Source organism: Peromyscus maniculatus, chromosome 20 (genome assembly GCF_049852395.1).
Source record: "Peromyscus maniculatus bairdii isolate BWxNUB_F1_BW_parent chromosome 20, HU_Pman_BW_mat_3.1, whole genome shotgun sequence".
Classification (NCBI taxonomy): Eukaryota; Metazoa; Chordata; class Mammalia; order Rodentia; family Cricetidae; genus Peromyscus; species Peromyscus maniculatus.
The window spans coordinates 18,391,834-18,412,010 of NC_134871.1; the positions used below are offsets into that span (position 1 = coordinate 18,391,834).

Consider the following 20,177-nt stretch of genomic DNA (forward strand, 5'->3'; position numbering starts at 1 on the left):
AGAAAAATAGAGGTTGCTTTAGGAAACTCATCTACACTCTCTATATTTTAATGTTCTCATCACTAAAGTGGCAACATTAACAATTATCTGACATAAATATATAAAGGATAAATAAAATAATACTGTTACTAATTCTGTCAGTAATAGATTTAAAAAAAATCTTTCATCATTAGAAAGATAATTTCCCCAAAAGTTGGAGAATAATAATGAGTTAGTTGGTCAACTGTTAACAAAAATATTCACGTGAAACTCAAGTTGTTAACACTCCTGTTTTACAAGGTCTTCGGTACATTAGTGTAAATTAGGTATACAGTTGAAGTTATAAATATTATAGGAAAAGCTTGAAAAATACCTGTGGTTGATGACTGGGGGTGCGGAGCATGTCTCCAGGTATACGTTGTCTAAATAAGCCACCTTCCTTTACTGTGGTAACTGTCACGTTAGCCTTCTCTCCAATAATGTTGGAATCATTAATCTATTTTTACACAAAATGAATTTACTTAAAGTAGCAATGGAGAATGTAACCATGGCTGGAGAAATTAAAAGCTTATGGATGAAAAAATTAAAACTTTAGTTGCATTTGTTTAAAAAAAAACTTTTCCAGAGTAACAATAATCAATTCAAAGAAAAATGGTAAGATTATTGCATAATAATATATTGCATTACTTAAAATATGAGTGAACTAAACAAAACAAATTTATTTAATTTTATGTTAAATATTGTCTGTTCTTTCTCAATATAGCTACTTTGGTAAACGGTTAATAAATAGTCAAAAAGTTGAGTTATTTTGCCCCTTTAGCATTTTTTCATCTCTGGCTACCTTGGTGTCTCATTCTTAAATTATATTGTCTTCTAGTCATAAAAATAAAGCTAAATTATGTCCATATGCATAATCTGGTCATTTCAAAGTCTTTATTCTGATATGGCCACCTTCTGATATATATATAGGCACTAGCACGGACAGATGCCGCCATGATGGACTCTGCATGAGCTAGTGATGATGGACAGCAATGATGAATTAGCAGTGGAGACTGGTGGGAAAAGACCGATGGATACCAGAGATGAGCAGAGCTAGCAAGAGGAAGCCTGTCTCAATTAGAGAACTGTAGACTTCTAGTTCCAGGCATGTGGGTGTAAAATAACCTCTGTGTCCTTGTAACTATCACATTCTGCACATCCAAGTGGATTTTATGGTTACACGCTTCTGTGTGTTTTTGTCTCCTGCTTTCCTCATTCAGATGTTTCCTGAGTAGGGCTCCGCACTTTCTCCACCTTATGTCACAGCATCTTTCCAGGTGAATACATGTGGGTCCAACGGGTGGCTACACAGCTGTCCTCGAGGGTTCTGACATTTCAACAATCGTTCTCCCATAGAAAAGATTCAGGCTTTTAGAGATTTGTGATGAGAAATGATGCAGTGGTGACTACCTTTTTGCTTATACCATTTCCCATTTGTATAATTAGTTCAATAAGATGGAATTATATAACAGATTGCCAAATCACAGAAAGCTATATTAAGATAGTACTACATAATCTTCAAAACATTTGGCCTACTTTACATTCTAACCAACAGGTATGAAAGGAAGTGCTAGCTCGAATCTTTATCATAACTAAAAAGCATCATCCTTCTCTGTGTGTGTCTGATTTATGCTTTTGTTTACCCATATGTAGTGTGTGTGTGTGTGTGTGTGTGTGTGTGTGTGTGTGTGTGTGTGTGTGTATGAAGGTGTACATGCCCTGTAAACACAAATCCCAGAGTATCCTGCTCTATCACTGTCTGTGGAAGACTTGTTTTACTTTTAAACTCTATGTATCCCCAGTTCTTCTACACTAATCTCCTTCACACATGCTGGCATTCACCCTTTTTCCTCTCTGGTGTTCAAAATATAACAATGTCAAATAGTGGATAGCTTTAGATTTGACTTGAAGAGATCATCTTTACAATAACAAGTTTTCCATGGAATACAGCTCCAGAGGAGGAATTACAAGTGATGAGGCTAATTATTCTTCTGTCCTCTCTTAATTAACAGCTGAATTTATCTGTGAGATTGGCCCTGCCTGTATACCATCAAGAGGTTTCTCACAGGGATTTAAAACACCAACAGCTATTCTCCATAAAAAGGAACGCCTGCCTGTTTATGAGCCAGGTGCAGTGGCACCCAGATTTAATCCCAGCATTTGGGAGGCAGAGGCAGGCAGATTTCTATTAGTTCAGTGCTAGCCCCGTCTACATAGGAGGTACCAGGCCAGTCAAGGATAGGTAGTGAGACCCTCTGTCAAAAACAAAACAACAAAATCAAAGCAAAACAAAAACCAAATAAAATCAGTTTATACGGTCCCCAGTCCTTTTTACGATTCTAAGAAAGAGTACAAATTAGCAAAGAGCAGAGATAAGGAGATAAAAGTTGCACTCATGAAGGGACCTGCAGAAGCGGCTGCTTTCCACAAGGGCTTTTCCACTTGATGGTCCATGAGTATCCAGCACAGGTTCCCTCTCTGTTTACTGAGACTTGTCCTATTTCTTCCAGGCTCTGCAGGGCAAGCTGCAAGTCTGAGGCTGACACAGCAGCAGGGATGCCTGCATCACAGAGAGAGCAAAGACTCACAAACTGAGCGCTCCTCAAAGTACCGTGTATCGAAAGTATCACTTGTCAATCACCCACCTCCTCCACTCCGGTCAAAGAGAAAGTCAGAGCTTTTATCCCATGTGTATTAACGAAAAACAGAATTATATGAGTAATGCATCTCAGTGTTGTCTTGGTTTAAAAAACTTGTATTTGCTAGGCAATAGTGGCGCACGCCTTTAATACCAGTACTCGGGAGGCAGAGTCAGGCGGATCTCTGAGTTCCAGGCCAGCCTTGTCTACAGAGCAAGATCCAGGACAGGCACCAAAACTACACAGAGAAACCCTGTCTTGAAACAAACAAATAAGCAAAACCCCCTAAAACTTTTATTTGAATATCAGTTTGCTTTATGGATAATGTATAAGTCATGAATGTAAGAGAAATTTTGGAAATTAAAACAGTTATATATATTAAGGCAGTGAAGAAATCACTCAAATGTCATTTGTTCTGGACAATCTTATTTCATGTTATTGACAATTTTAACTATATAAGTCATGTAGAAAGTGCTACTAAAAGTAAATGTACCAAACACATATTACTTTTGTTTAAATTAACACTCACTGTCTGTTGGATAAAGACTGTGATGCTCAGACATAAATTAACATTTTTTCTGGTACTAGTTGTAATATTTTACAAAGTGAAACTAAAAATGTACTAAAACTAAAACTAAATAAGTATGAAGCCACACATAAATGTTATTAATTTCTACATATGGTGCTTATTACAGCTAGAGTTTTCAGTGGACACATGTGATAGTAGATATCATATTGGATAGCACAGATATAGATGATTTAATTAAGATCATATTTAAAAATTCTATTCCAATCCCATTTTATAAACATTTTAATATTATAACATTTCTGGATATCACAGTAATGATCTCTTTTAATGTATGTATCATATAAGGCCATAACTCTATATAAGGTCATAATTTCAACCACCTCCAGAAAAAGGACTCAAGAATTTATTTATATTTTCAAATAAAAATGTATATAACTTATAATACTAACTTTAGATTGGTGCATTCTTTCCTAAATTACCAAAAGAATAGAGACAAAAATGCTATTAATTACTGACTTTAATATGATACGTATTATTATGTATCCTTTATTTAGATGTTTGAATGTAACATAACTATACACAGCAATTATCAAGAATAGTTAACATTTAATATCCCATGCATAGATGTGTATTTGAACAACTTTAATATATCTCTGGTAATTCTGAACACTTCAAATATACCTTTCAGGGTATGTCCATAAGCTTGGATGTCAAAGCTGCCGCTTATTGGAGGAGAAGCTGCATGAATCTTTTGAATACGAATCTTTGAGTCCCCTGGCCAATTATTTCCTCTGTAAACCGACTCATTCTTTGTCTCATTTGTGGTTATCTAATTTCCAAAATAAATATTGATAGAATGATTAAACCTAACAATGGCTAACACAATTTCCATTTCATCATGTAAGATCCTGTGACATGACATAAATGAGGCTCATATATTCAGGATTCCTCAGGACATTAAGGAGAGTTCCATAAATCAACACAGGCCATGCCTATACAGCTGCAATAATGAGGCCAAAGTCAACTCAGTCATCTGTGCAGCCATCAGCTGGAATCACAGTAATACCTCATTAATTCAGAGCATACCCTCCATCACTCAAGGAGCAAATATTTATCAAGTAAGCACTCTGTTCAGGGTACAAAGCACACCACTGTGTGCAGGCAAAGAAGCGTGAGATGTAATCATCACTATAAAAGGACCAAAACACTTTTTGGAGAAATAACTATAGATACATAACCAACAATATATTAGAGTGACTGTTACAGCCTCACTAAATAATTTTAAAGTATTGAACACCAATCAACTGACAGAAGCAATATGTGTTATCCATATCATATCATAGGTTGTAAGTGTAATAAGGAATATTATAGACTCCAATCTCTGGCCTTTTGAAGTTTTCTGTCCTTGTAGAACTGAAATCCATACAGAAATAAGTAACATAAGTGATAGAAAAAAACATATGTGTGTGTGTGTGTGTGTGTGTGTGTGTGTGTGTGTGTGTGTATACACACCAACTTTATCTTTGCTAAAGATAGGAAATAATGCAAACCTCCATCAATAGAAAGGACAAACTGTACTCTATTTATACTACAGTATATAGCAACTCCAAAGAGTGAACTATCACAAAAGGTAACAAAGTGAATCTTGCAATATTGATAGAGAAAATTTGTTTTAAATCATGTAAACATTTATGATTCTATTTGTAGCAGGATTCTTAAAAGTTCTTATTAATAAAATCAAACCCGAGGCCAGTTATTGGGGTCAATGCTGGTAGATCAGAGAGACAGAACAAGCCACAGCTATCTCACCTCGCCGGATCCTCAGCTGGTCTTGTCTCCTCAGACTGGAGGCCTCTGAGTCCTCATCCGGAATGGGTCTCAGCTGAATTACTGCTCAAAAGCCTGAAGCTTAACCAGGCCAAATTCTTAACCAGCCAAAAGCCTCTAGTTTCTGGTCCTCACGCCTTATATATCTTTCTACTTTCTACCACCACTCCCTGGAATTAAAGGCTGGCTTTCTGGGATTAAAGGTGTGTGTCACCATGCTTGGCTATTTCCAATGTGGCCTTGAACTCACAGAGATCCAGAGGGATTTCTATCTCTGGAATGCTAGGATTAAAGGCGTGTGCTATCACTGACTAACTAGTGGCTTGTCTGTTCTCTGACCCCAGGTAAGTTTATTAAGGTACACAATATTTTGGGGAACACAATACCACCACATCTATTGGGATAAAGTTTAAAAATAGAAAAAAATGAATTATTGATAATAGAAGGCAAAATAGCAGTCATGGGGGAATTAATGGTTTTCTTTTCCTTGATCTAAAGTGATCTCAATAATCAAAGTTAACTTTTTAAAACTCATTGAGTTCATCAAGGCTCAAGGGATACACTATGAACAGCAACAGCAAAAACTCAACCATATTTCTAAGTACAAATAATGAACACCTGGAAACCACAATTTAAAATAAAAGACCAGTTATGTATTCACTTGTAAGTGTATATTAGGTGTTATGTAAATGATAATCAAGCTACAATCCACAGACCCAGAGAGGTTAGGTAAAGAGGAGGCATCTCCTAGGGAAGGGGTGCATCTCCCTGGGAAGGGGAAATTGAATAGATTTTTGTGGGTGGACTGGGGGCAGGTGGGAATAGAGGAGGGAGGGGCCCAGTGGTGGGGAGGGGTGGAGGGAAAGAGCACAGGGAGAGACACTGCAATTGGGGGGACATTAGGAGGGAAACCTAGTGCAGTGGAAACTTCCTGGAATCTATGAGGGTGATCCTAGTGAGGACTCCTAATAATGGAGGATACAGAGTCTGAACTGGCCATCTGTTATAGCCAGTTGTGGGACTGGGTTGCATTCAGTCGAGTTTTTGGCCGAGGTGGTCCCATGGAGATCCCTAAACAACCCAGACTAATGTTAGGACAAAGTGTCTCTCTCCAGAAGCTGATAGTGGAGTCCCACTGCTAAGGACAACACCTACACAGCTCTTCTATAGTCTCTTTGATGTGGGAAAGTCCTCTGAAGGCTACTGAAAGAGAAACTTGGACACCAACCCAGTCACAAAACCATCCATCTACAGTCTTTCCTGACTACAGAATCTGCTAGGGCAATGCGGACACAGAACTTGTGGGAGTGGCCAACCAATGCTTGGTTTAGCTAGAGGCCTGTGCCACCAGAGGGAGCCCATGGCCTACACTGATTGGATGGCCAGGAACCAGAGACTAGATAGCTAGCCCAGAGACCTAGGGTAGAACCAAACACAACTGACTGAAGCAGGGGGCCCAGGGGATCAATGAAATGACTCCTAGCGATATTTTGCTGTACTCATAGATCAGTCACTTGTCCAGTCATCATCAGAAACACTTCCTCTGGCAGCAGATGGGAGCAGACCCACAGCCAGACATTATGCCGAGAGAGTCTAGATTGGAGGTCTCCACTGGGTCCCTCCACTCAGAGCTCAGGGAACCCTGCAGAAGAGGGGGAGGAAAGATTGTAGGAGCCAGAGAGGATGAGGGATACCAGGAGAACTTGGAAATCAACTAAGCAGCGCTCATAGGGGCTCACAGGGTCTGCATGGATCTGTACCAGGTCCTCTGCATACATGTTATGCCTGTTAGCTTGATGTTTTTGTGGGACTCCCCTAACAGTGGGAACAGATGTTTCTCTGACTCTTTTACCTGCTCTAGGGACTCTTTTCCTTCTACATGGTTGCATTATCCAGCCTTGAGATGAGAGCTTTTGGCTTATCTTATTGTATCGTGTTTTGTCATGTTTGTTTTTTGTCTCTTGGAGGCCTGCTCATTTCTGAAGGAAAATGGAGGGGGAATGGATCTGGTGGAGATGGGAGGTGGGGGGAACTGGAAGAAGTAGAGGGAGGGAAAACTGTGGTCAAGATGTATTGTGTGAGAGAAGAATATATTTTCAATAAAAATGCAAGACCATTTATAATTGCTTCGAAATTGAAATAATTGCATACAAATCAGGCAAAACATTTTCTGAGTACTGGTGAGACGGCTCAGCCGGTGAAAGCACTTGTTATGCAAACGTGGGGATTTGAGATTGGATCCCAACACCCACATAAAGAGATGGACATATCCATAAATTCCTGTGATCCCATAGCTACAGAAAAGAGACAGGAACATAAGTGCAGCTTGCTGACCACAAGCATGTCTAGGCTTCAAAGAGAGACCCTATATCAAGAATATAAGGTGAAGATTGATAGAGCATGGCACCTTATCACCTTATATCTTCTTCTGGCAAACTTTCTCTCTCTCTCTCTCTCTCTCTCTCTCTCTCTCTCTCTCTCTCTCTCTCTCTCTCTCACACACACACACACACACACACACACACACACACACACACACCCCATGTTCTGAATCTGACCTAAGAATTACAAAAGTCTAATAAGAAGTAATCAAAGAATATCTAAAATACTAATTTTGTAAAAACAGATTAAAATAAACCAAGAGAGATAATTCATAGATTAGGGGATGCAACATAATAATGATGTTATTACTCCAAACAATGCATAGATTTAATGCAATTGCTATCAAAATATCAGCGAGACTTTCTGTAAACTCAAAAAAAATGTAATAGAATGTATATGAAGACAGAACCTAAAATAAAATGCTTTAACATAAGAAGAATAAGGCAAAAAAACCCATTCCGTTCAATATTCACGCTTACTTTGCAGACACAGTAACTGAGAGAGTGTGATATTAGTGGAAGGAAATACATATAGAGAATGGAAGAGAACACATACCTATAAATATAACCACAAAATGTGTTTAAGTAACATTTTCCCAAGTGCATGGAAAGCATCCATTAGAGGAATGAAAGTATCTTCAATAACTGATGCCAGAGCAACTAGCCATAAGCAAATATACACTATCCTAAGACCAAGTCTTATTAAAGCTCACCTCAGAGTGGGTTATAGAATAAGTATGAAATGCAAAGTCTTTAGAGCTAAAATTAAGGTAATGTTCTCAGATTTAAAATCAGGAGAATCATTCATCAAAAGAAAAAAATTCATAAGTTTCAACCAACTGAAATTAAGCGCTCTCTGGGAGACTTTACAGTGCAGATGAAAAGGCAGGTTACAGTCTCAGAGAAAATGTTAGTTAATGTATAAAGATGTTATAAAACTAAAACAATGAGCAATCGGCGATCCAATTTAAAATATAGAGACAGGTACTCCACAGACAATACATGAGTGCTGAAGAAGCTCATGAAATTATGTCCAACATCGCTATCCATTAAAATGTAAATCAAATCCTAATGAGATTAGTATCATCTATCCTAATGGCTAAAATGAAAAGCAAAATGGGAAACCACAAAAATGTTGGAAATTTTGTTTGGTATCTGGATCATTCAGATATTGTTGGAAGGAATGTATAGTAATGTGGCCATTTTGGAAAAGAGCATAAAGTGTCTTACAGAATGGTAGATGTAATTGCCAAATTATCCTATAATTGTACCTTCTATGAACACAACACCCTAAAAGAGCACTAAATGTGAATAGATCTCATAGGAATTATGTTCAGTGAGAAAAAAGCAATCTTAGGAGGCTGTATATCATTTTGTTATTTAATGTCTTGATCCATTTATATAATAATGTTGAAATGATAAAATTATGCAAATAGATCAATGGCTGTCAGATGGAAATGTATGTCAGGAAGCTTGTAAGGAAAGTGGTTTTGGCTATAAAAGGATAACATGTTAGATATTCATAATAGCACAGTTCTGCTGATAGCTTGATGAACCTATAGAATTGTATAGAAACACACATAAACTTGTACATATAAAACTGACAAAATCTCACAAGATCACTTGGTGGTTGTACCAACATCAATTTCCTTATTATCCTGTTATGTTGTTATGTTACTAGCAGAAGAAATTATTATTGAGGTAAAATAGCTGGGGGATATGAGATTATCTTTGTTATTTTTTTCTATTGGATGTGATATTGCAATTACCTCAAAGTTAAAATTTCTAAAATAATGTGTGTTGCATCATTTATCTTGCATGTGAATATGCTTTTAAAAACACAAAGCAAGTCCCATATTCTCCAATTTAACCTTGAATAAATAACTAAAACTGCATTACAATTAGCAATTACTGGTGCAAATGAGGAATCTTGGGAAATGAGACAGTGGTGCTTGTGTTGGAAGAACCCGAAGCCCCAACTCAGCACATTTTACTCTATGGTTAAGTAAAGCATTTACGGGAAATATAAGTATCTTGAAGGCAGCAAGACTAAACACTGATCCAGAATGAGGTAAAGACAATGTTTTGGAGGATAATTACAGTTCTTCATTATCTTCAATTACGAAGTTGGTGACACGGTGAGAGGTTTTCTGCAGGTCTCTAATTACAAGGGTCAATTAAACTTTAATTTTGAGCCTTCATATATGTTTTAAATTTGTCATGGAAATGAATCTAATAAATTATGTAATTTTATAGAAAATTAAGTTTTCAAATGTTCATTATATTTTTTAGTGCTGAATTCTGGTTCAATGTTTGAATTTTAGTAGTTTTGCTGCTCAGATTCCTTTAGATCCATAGAAAAACACAACCTCCCTCTTTGAACAGATTTTCATACAAGCAATGAAATGCTGCTGTTCATAACAGAAAAAAATTAAAACATTGCAACATTCAACTTTTTCTTCAATGACTTATATTGAAGAGTCTCTTATGTGGGCTCCGAGGTGAAGAACCCTGGCGCCATTCAAAGGATGCAGGTTTAATCTTCAGCGCCCACATGGCAGCTCACAACCATCTGTAACTGCAGTTCCAGTGATCTGATGCCTTGTGTAGCCTCTATAGACACTGCACATGTGGTGACAGACATACATGAAGGCAATGCTCCCATACACATGAATAAAGTAAACTAAAATATTCTTTTAAAAAATTCTCTACTGGAAGAGCCCATGAATTTTTATATTTACAAGGAAAATTCTATTTAACTCTGTCATACTTTCTTTCTTCCTTTTTATTACATTTTAATTTAATTCTCTCTCTCTCTCTCTCTCTCTCTCTCTCTCTCTCTCTCTCTCTCTCTCTGTGTGTGTGTGTGTGTGTGTGTGTGTGTGTGTGTATGATATGTCATGATGTGCTATGGAGGTCATAGGATAACTTGTGGGACTTGGTTGTCTCTTTCTACTATGTGGTTCCAGGGATTGAACTCAGGCCCTCAAAACTAGCAGCAGGCACCCTTACCCATCAAGTCACATCATAGGACTCCAGTCTCGACGTTTATGGGTGTTTACCTGTAGTTTTTCCCATAAAGACACATTTTTAAAGGAATTCTCAAAGCATTTTTATCTTCAGGATCAATAAGCCTATATGCCATGATCACTGCTTGGCATGAATGCTATTCAACTGTATACTAGCATTTTTTATTTAAGAAAATGCACTACATCAGATCTGGGTCATGAAGTTGAAAGCGGTAACTACAAAGCTCTAGGCTTACCTGCCCAAAGCTCACAGCCATCATGGGTATATTGTGACTGCAGTTATATGAAGTCATGGTAACAGAATACTGAATTGCTGTAGTTGATCCATTGAATTTGGTCTTATTCACTTGAAAATACTTTAGAAATATTCCTTTGTTTGCTAATGCTGGAAGTCTTCTCTTTGGCATTTCTGAAAAAGTAAGTGAAAAATAAGATTACAGTGTTAAGGTTTTGCTATGTTTTTGACATAATTCATATATGTACAAATCTATGACTAGGACTTGGTAAATGATGCTAAGATGTGTAAATAAAATTTTCACTTGCATCATTATTACCATGTAAGTCTATGAAAACTTTCAGGTCAATCTTATTAGAAAGTTTTTACCGTCAAATAGCTAGCTGCATTTGAAGAACAGTGTTCTTTCTTCAAAATTGTTTTCTCAAAGATAAGCAAAGCAAAAAATGTTTGTCATTGTTTATTTATTAACAAGCAAATCCTAGAATCATAAAATTAATTATTGATATGATGGGAAGAAGTCACCATTAAGAATTCCTTCATTGTTAAAATAACCACACAGCCCTAATCATTACAAATGAAGTCATGATACTACTGAGGTAAAAGAGCATATCATTATTATTTAGAGATAAGTATTTTGTCTCTACCACTGAATATAAGAATGATTTCCATGGTAATATTCTAAAAGCTAGATTTAGAATGATGAACTATATATAAAATGAAAGAACATACCATGCAAGGCTGAGACTGTAGGTGTCTGTCCAATGTACACTGCATCCACATAGATGGACTGGAATTCTGATGAGTTTTGTAAGCTAATCCTTTGTAGAGAAAAATTTGTCCCAGCATATTTGGTTTGCAAGAAATCTAGAAGATCTATGCAAGTGTAGATCCACCTGAAATATGTTGAATAATTTTGTGTTTAAATTAGTAATAAGTACATATGTATGTATGTATGTATGTATATGTAATATAAACGACATTACAATTTAAAGAACAACAGGCTAGAGAGATAGCTTGATTTGGAAAGTGCTCACTGCACAAGCCAAAGGACCTGAGTTCAGATCCCCACATCTATGTAAAAGCTTGGTGCAATGAAGCCAACTTGATCATGGAAAGAAAAAGAAGTGAGACTATCTTTATAGTCTACATATTGTAGTGTAAATTTTTTGAACCTGTAATGTATCTTACTTATTTCCAGATGAAAAGTTATATTCAAATTGCATATCAGCACTTCTAACGATCTTGCCACTGTCTTGGTACTTGAACTTCAGACCAATGTAGTTGGCCAAGGATCCCTTGTATGCTAAACAAAACTACATGAAAAATACAGAAGGGGTTAATAGCAATATTTTACAATTATTTTGTATGATAACAATTCAAATGACTACAATGCAAATCAATATATATTTACTGAACATTTTCATATAAAGTATATCAGAACATTAAAAAACAAACAAAAGCAGTAGATTTTTAACCTGTTAGCTGTGAGAGAATTGGGAGACTTCCCCTTACAGAAACAAAACCTAATGATAATGTCTTTGTGTATTTGACTGTGATTTCCTTTTTAAAAAAATAGAAAATATTCCACCTTCTGTGAGAGTGAGTTATCTAAAAATTCCAATTAAACTTTATGCAAATAATTTCTTCTGAAATTATAAGATAAAGCATACAACATGACAGTTTATTTCCTTCTTACTATTTATTGCTCTCTCTCTCTCCCTGACCCTCTTCCTCTTTTTTCTTCTGAGACTCACCAGGAGAAAGATCACAGAAGCCAGAATGTGAATCATTATTCCTGTCCAACATGACATGATTCAAAATGGCAAGCACTTTCCCTAGTCTTAAAATTTCATGAAATTTTATTAGCAGGGTATTTCCCAGATTCAATTAGCGTATAGCTTTCACAAGCTCACCTGATTATAAGGAAATAATAAAATGTCTCCATATGGTAATTTGTTTGGCTTAACATCTGCTGAGTCAAAAAGAACAGCTGGGTTTTTCAGGGAGTAACGGCCACAGTAAGCATCCGTCTCCGTTGTCTTCTGCCCTCTATTAATATGTTCCTACCGAAACAACAATATTTCAAAGGAAAATATGATTTATTTTCTTGCTTTTCTTTCAACATATCCAACTAAGTTATTCAAGATCCTACTCTCATTCCCATTGTTTCTTTGGTATTTAACTTGAAATAATCTCTTCCATCTATAAAATTCTGCATACATTCATTCTGCTCCTTAATCATACAATCTGTTGTGCTTCTGTGTGACTGCTTCCAAAGCCCTATAATCTTTTTTTTTAAACTACAATCTCATTAAAGATGCCTATTCATTTTCCATGAATATTTGTTTAGTACCAGGTACCAGGTTTTTGTTTATATTTATTTTATTTTTCATAATTCAACTGATGAAGAACACTATCTTTATAAGAAGGGGCAACACTCTGGGACAAAAGAGCATAAGGATTATGTTAATCTTGATGAGAGGTGTCTAACTCATGTAAAAGCAACCTCACTAGAAGTGACAAATGAGTTGCCTTTAAATAAATTGGAATTGAGCCGGGTGGTGGTGGCGCACGCCTTTAATCCCAGCACTCGGGAGGCAGAGAAAGGTGGATCTCTGTGAGTTCAAGGCCAGCCTGGTCTCCAAAGTGAGTTCCAGGAAAAGCAGAAAGCTACAAAGAGAAACCCTGTCTTGAAAAACAAAAACAAACAAACAAAAAAAATGGAATTGTTCAAATCAGAGAAATAATCAACAGACTCCAGAGGGTAAAAATCTGTATAAAACATTAAAGAAAGGAGGATCCTAGTGCTGCAAATATTGAAGCTAAGCAGAGCACAGAAACGAATTCTGGAATAGTGTTGGGAGATGCAGTAATGAAGGAACTGAGTATAAGCTCATCCTCATAGTCAGTAGGACTACATTCAGACACACACATGAGCATTAAGTTGAAAAGGCTGCCATTAAGCTGAAAACTTTCCATTTTATCTCTAATAAATCTGCTAATGCAAAGTATCATGTAGTATTCATTTTAAATAATCATGGTTATTTCTATAGTATTCATCTAATTTAAATATCTAGACCCTATATTTTATCTTTGGGTATGCGTATGTGGAGGATATCTGTACATGCATGTTTACGTGTGAGGTGTACATGTGCCATGGCACACCTTCAGTGATCAATCCACACCTTCCACCTCATTTGGGTCTCTTGCTTACTGTTGCATATACAGGCTAGCTGACTGTGGGTTTCTGGGAATTCTCATGACCACCTCGAATCTCACTATATGAGTGCTAGAATTACAGAAACTTGCCACTATGCCTGGCTTTACTTGCATTCTGGACATATGAACTAAGGTCACATTTGTACGAGTGTTTGTTCACCGATCCCTCTCCCCATGCACGTATGTCATACTCTTGGAGTGTTACTTGGAAAGAGTACACATCTAACATTCTCAAGTATTCAGAAGTAAAAGTTAGAATATATATTTTTAATATTTTCCTCTATATACTAAACAAATTTATATATCTCATAAAGAAATAAATAAGAATTGTAATAATTGACTAAGTGATTTCAAAAAGCAAGAAAACGAATTAACTGCATAATTTATTCCTTCCCACACAAATTATATGCTCTGAAGCTGGTAAGGAAGAGAACACATTCTTCACTCATGTGAAGAAAATACATAAACAAAATCTTGAAGTTCTTACCTTTACCCATTTTTTTCACTGTCTACTTATCAAGTAAACTCATGCATGATGGAAGTACTGTTTTCACAAATGACTCATCTTAGAGTTAAGAAGACGCTAGACTGAGCCTTGCCAGCAAATCTGTAACAAATTACCTTTGCAGTTTGACTTAGAACTAACAACTAGTGTTCGCTCAAGAGAAATCTCAAGGGTCATTAAACTCTACATACCAGTTCAAAATCAGTTTCATAGTCTCTGAAGTATTTTACGAGAAATCCTTCTTCCAGATGTGAGATTTCTGGTGGACACTTGGCACTCACCATCTCTTCCACGGCTACCTGAAACTAAAAGAACAGTGTGGGCTTAGTAACTTCTTTCTAATCAACCTAGAATATAGTAACTCCACTATTAATTTGACTAATTAGCTCTCTATTGGAATATTTTCATGAGATAATTCCCATGTTAGCCATAATTAGGATACTTTCATCTATAATTTCCTAAGAATTTTCAAGTTACTATGTGATTATTTTAGTGTCCATTGGTCTTATCATGATAATTATGTCCAATTGGTTATTATTATTATCTTAGTTTTTATATAATGCAGGCATTTTATTAAGTAGTGTTTTAAGGAGAGCAATAAAAAATTGAAATAAACAATTAACTAATTAAACATATTCCAAAAAAAATGATTTCCCCAATACATCCAAATCAACTAGGAAAAATATGCTGAAATATATTCTATTTTCAAAAGAACAGATCAAACACTGACTGTAACCCTAAATTTCTAATTATCTAAAATACTAAATATTTTGGATTAAATAGGAATTTTTATACACTCATGAGTCTTGTAACTTTTATTTCTATTTGTCTAGCAAAGCATAGAAAATGATTGTTGCTTGGAATTGTTGGCTTAAGGCAAAGCATAATATTTAATCCCCAAGCAAACACTAATTGAAACTCACTGTACACATTCCAAGACTAGGTAGCCCACAAGCATGCTACCTTTCAAAACAGCCCCACTCCTCCCCTACCCAGCGTAACAGGTCATATTGACACAGGTCAAAGACTTCCTTTTTTCTTCTCTCAGTCTTTGTAATATTTCTTCCCTTCTTTCCTTACAATGAATTGGCCAAGACAGTAGAAGAAGTATTGCATCTCCTTGAAGTATTATTTACATCATAAGATTGATATTTAGGTGGGTTTCTTTTTTAATAAAATAAAGTATTTGAATTTTGTAATAAAGTCTTTGCTGTATCCATCTTTAAATATCTCTTTGACTTGTACATAATGAACATTTGGATTGGGGGAGCAAGAGAATACTGGGATGGGTAAGGGGCATATATCTCCCACACAAACCCAGAGAATGGATGTGATGGCTTTTAGATGCTTTCTCCAGAAAAATGGGTGGTCACACTAGATTGGATCTGTGCCCATTTGAGACAGAAGCATGTATGGTATACATTTCATTAAGTTAACCAAATGTTAAGTGATTTTCACTGATGCCATGAAGCAATGTCCTTTCTTATCTCCCTATGAATGGACTACGTGAACTGTGAAAGGATGCAGAAGAAATACATGTTAGAATGTTCCTGGAGCATACTTCAGCTTCCGATGACTCTGGGGCAAGGGGCTTGGAAGCAATCCCATCCCAGTTTAATGTGAACGTCTCCAAACTGGGTTTTCCTCTGGTTTGCTCTGTGATATCCAGCGTGATATTATTCCCTTCAAATACTTCATAACCAAGCAGATCAAAGTCTCCTGCGTGTGGTACCAAATAGAATTAAAAAAAGAGAATTAACATGACACCCATATATCTAAAAGAGACATTCAAAACTGTAACCAAATTGATTATATTTGGAGTTCTATTAACATAAAAGAAAGAGGAATGGGAAAGATGCAGAGTATTGTAATGTAGTTTTATTCACAGCAGAAACAGCAAAGTAACATTCGATCCATTTAAATTCTATCTATGGGTTAAGAGGAAACATACGAAAAGCAGGTTACATCCAAATTGGGCAGTTAAGGGGAAGAGAGCAGAAGGGTATTCAAAACACTAATTTATGCTTTTTCAATGTAAGTATTTTAGTGCAAAAATATGTTTAGCTTTGTTGACTGTCAATAGAGCGTAAAGTCTATTTCCAATAACAGCTTACACTCAAGGCTTGTGCACAAGGTGCCACTTTGCGACAAGTAAGGCCCTGAATTCCACTGCCTCTCTCTATTGGGTACAGTATTGTAATATACCCTGTTTTGATTTTGCCATGGATTTATTAAGGTCTCTCCTGAAGTTTCAACATTTCTCTATGATCTGTAATACAAATGAAGCACAAGCTTACCTCTTGCTGATACAAAGGTTATTGTGTAGATATAGCTCTGGAGATCCCTCTTGCTGGTCACTTGAACTGAATCTGGCTTTATAGACCAAAGGTCATTTAAAGCTGATTGCAACATGAAGTCAGAAGCATCAGCAGGCAGCCAGACTTTGGACGAATTAAAAAAAGGAAATTGAAGTATTGAAATCTTTGTGGCCCAAACTGGTGTCTTATACTTAAATTTATTTTTCATAACATTAAAGTCATCAAGCAGAAAATTGATCTGGGATAATAATGTTGGCTGTTTAATTGGTTAGTAATGTCTTTGATTGTAGGGAACCATACTATTTTAATATTCCATAATCATAAGTATTGCATGAATTAATTGATATTTCTTGCTTAGGACAACAAAAAATGTTTAGGATTATTAATTAGGATTTATTAATATAGAAATGTGTTATTAACTGATAAATTAGTATTTTGTAGGTGTATTACTAAAACAAATTATGATAAATTCAATTCCTAGTTTCTGAACTTATATCTCTGAGTCATATGTATATAGATAAGTATATGCTTTTAGGTATAATGTATTAATATTTTTATAAATAAATATGATGATATATGTGAGAAAGTTCTTTTCTTTTTTCTTTGGTGTTTCAAGACAGGGTTTCTTTGTGTAACAGATTCTTTCTAACTTATCATTGTGCTAGAGTGAATACTTTATACCTAGGTGTATACATAAAAGTAAATAATTTTCTTGTTAGCATACCAGTCTTTTCCATGTTGTAGATGAGTCTGTATTGGGAAAGTGAACATGAGTTAGTTCCCATACATGGGCTGGTTACTGCAACCTGCTGAACTTCATTAGTAGCATTAGTTGTCTCCCAGTTTTCCAATGTTATAATCTATTTTCCAAATAAATAAAAAATTAATATATAAACATAAATGAACTTTAAATAATTGTAATTTAGCCATTCCATGTCTCTCCACTATTCTGTTTTAATGTAAATAATATTTAAACAACATTTTTAAATGAGTCTTATGAAATAAAAGCCTGATGGTTATAGCATAGATATATACAATATAGATAATGTCAAGACAAAACACAACAACTACAAAATTACATTCCCCTAACATACAACCTAATAACTAAATGGACTCTGTCATACATTTTACTCTTTCAAGGGATAAAGAGTGAACCCAGGGCCTCACAGAAGCTGTACAAATATTCCAGTGACAATCCTCACTACTAGACACTGATTTTTCAGTAAAGTGGATCTGTCATCACTGCAAACCTGTACTTCCGGGATGACTGTTGACTGAGACTTGATGACCTGTTCTTCATCTACTGCATCTCCTGTCTGCTGTTCAGTGAAGACATTCTTATATTGGTACAGTCCAACATCAACAAACGCACTCAAGCTATACTCTTGCAGCAAGATTTCAATGTAATATCTGGGAAATAGAGTAAGGAAGATAAATATTTTCCCCAAAGCATAGGTCATAAAATATTTTTAAAAAATGAATAAAACTAGTAACACAAATAAAAGTTATTAAATTATAATAGTATATAAATGTATAATTAATACAAGGTTTTATAGCAGTCTGTTTAAACAAAATTGATTATGTAATATATAAACATTACCAAAAAGTAGTTCTACTCAGGTCAGCCAATAAATATTTACTGGAGAAGATAACAACCTCTAAACTTGAGGAGCTGGAACAAAATAATGGTGCAGACCATGGTAATACCTCTCTGGAACACAACACTGAGGACAGCAGGAAGTTAAATGAAGAATCTTAGAGCTTCAAAGAAAGCAGCAACCTGGTTTACATTTGTCATAATTCTATAGCTCAGTGGATGTATGAGTTGGGCTGAAAGTTCTTGATATGGTTTGGAGCATTTGTTCTCCAAAAGGTCAAATGATAAGGGCTTGGTGGAGGGCTTATGGCACTATTAGGGTAATGAAACTTTCATCAAGTGGAAAGAAGTAGAAGGAAGTCTTTGAAGACATATCCATGAGAAAGATATAGAGTCTTTCTTCTTCTATCCCCATCTCTATCTCTCCTTCCCCCCATCCCCAGAAATACAATGAGGGGAATAGGCTTTGTCCACCCATTACGCACTCCCTGCCGTGATGTACTGGACCAGCAACAGGGTCTAGGGACCATGAACTATAGCATCTGAAACCATGAAACAATATCAATCTTTCTTCTGTCTAATTTGATTATCTCAGGTGTCTATCAGTGACATAAAACTGACACGGATCTATAATAATATGCCTTAAAAGCAACTCTATTTGTCATTTAGACTGACTGTGTTTTTCCAACAAGATTGGTGCAATATTTAGAACTGTTGAATTTTTAAGAACACCTAACCTTCATCTAACTTTATATCTGGGCCAGAAGTTCTCAACCTATGGGTCTCAACCCCCTTGGGGGCCAAAGACCCTTTCACTAGGGTCATGTATCAGATATCCTGCATATTATATATTTACATTACAATTCATAACTGCAGCAAAATTAGAGTTATGAAGTAGCAATGAAATAATTTCATGGTTGGAGGTCACCACAATATAAGGGACTGTATTAAAGTTTCACAGCATTAGGAAAGCTGAGAATCACTGGTCTTGACTAATGGTCACTGACCATCTCCTATACGTGAGTAAAATTCTATTCTCCGTCGGAATCTCTGGGAATGTCACTATCATGTCCATCTTTGATGAGGTTACATATAAGCATTCCTATAAATTGTTTCATATTACAGATGTAAGTTCATAGAAGACCCTGAAAGAAAGGCATTTATGGTTAAACTGGTACTGGAGGATGACAAGAGGCTCTGAGGTGCCTTAAGGATTGGCTAAAACTGATTGAGGTTCATGACCCTAGAAGACACACTAAGTTCTGCATTCTTATTTGTGGCATAAAAATATTAACTCTGCATTAGAAAATCAAATTAAGCATTGTATTAACATTATTCCGTTCAACTCACAAATGCCCCATTAAAACAGATATCATTTTTATTCTCTTCAAAGGAATGAAAGAGACCTAAAAACATTAAAGATTTGTTTTTTAAAATGGGCAAACTTACCAGCATGTAGAAGACATCAATGAATAACAAATATATATTACCAGTGGCACTTATAAAATTTATATGGTTTTGTGGGTTATTTTCTCTTTAGCAATGCTCAAACCCTCAGATACTGGAACAATGAAACTAGTGAAATGAAGTACCTGAAAAGCCAGCCTTAAAAAGCATCAGTGTTAAACTTCACAAAATTATAATTTATGCAATAGGATTAATTTAAAATTTAAACTTACCTGTTTAGTGTCAGTATTCTTGAAAATATAGAATCAAAGTTCACAAAATTGTGGAAAATAAACAATTATAAATACCTTTGTGGTACAGGACACTGAGCCTAAGGCTTTGTGCATAATTAGCAGGCTTGTTACAGTGAGCAATGTCCTCAGCCTTTGAGAACGATTAACTCTCTAAATCAAGACAATAGACCATTGCGT

The 20,177-nt window shown here is 35.8% G+C and overlaps 1 protein-coding gene across 3 annotated transcripts in view; it reads right to left on the reverse strand.

The window, feature by feature from the left end:
- The window catches only part of Pkhd1l1 (PKHD1 like 1), a 149,068-nt gene that overhangs the window by 95,960 nt on the left and 32,931 nt on the right, over positions 1-20,177 (reverse strand). For all 3 annotated transcript variants that reach the window (XM_042264702.2, XM_076555796.1, XM_006978701.4), the window contains 12 exons: positions 17,954-18,113; positions 17,428-17,563; positions 16,683-16,826; positions 15,947-16,104; positions 14,577-14,690; positions 12,575-12,724; positions 11,850-11,974; positions 11,391-11,554; positions 10,660-10,832; positions 3,868-4,015; positions 2,424-2,578; positions 353-475 (listed from right to left, as the gene is read on the reverse strand). In XM_042264702.2, the coding sequence (XP_042120636.2) occupies positions 353-475; positions 2,424-2,578; positions 3,868-4,015; positions 10,660-10,832; positions 11,391-11,554; positions 11,850-11,974; positions 12,575-12,724; positions 14,577-14,690; positions 15,947-16,104; positions 16,683-16,826; positions 17,428-17,563; positions 17,954-18,113 (1,750 nt within the window). The remainder of the gene's footprint in view (positions 1-352; positions 476-2,423; positions 2,579-3,867; positions 4,016-10,659; positions 10,833-11,390; positions 11,555-11,849; positions 11,975-12,574; positions 12,725-14,576; positions 14,691-15,946; positions 16,105-16,682; positions 16,827-17,427; positions 17,564-17,953; positions 18,114-20,177) is intronic.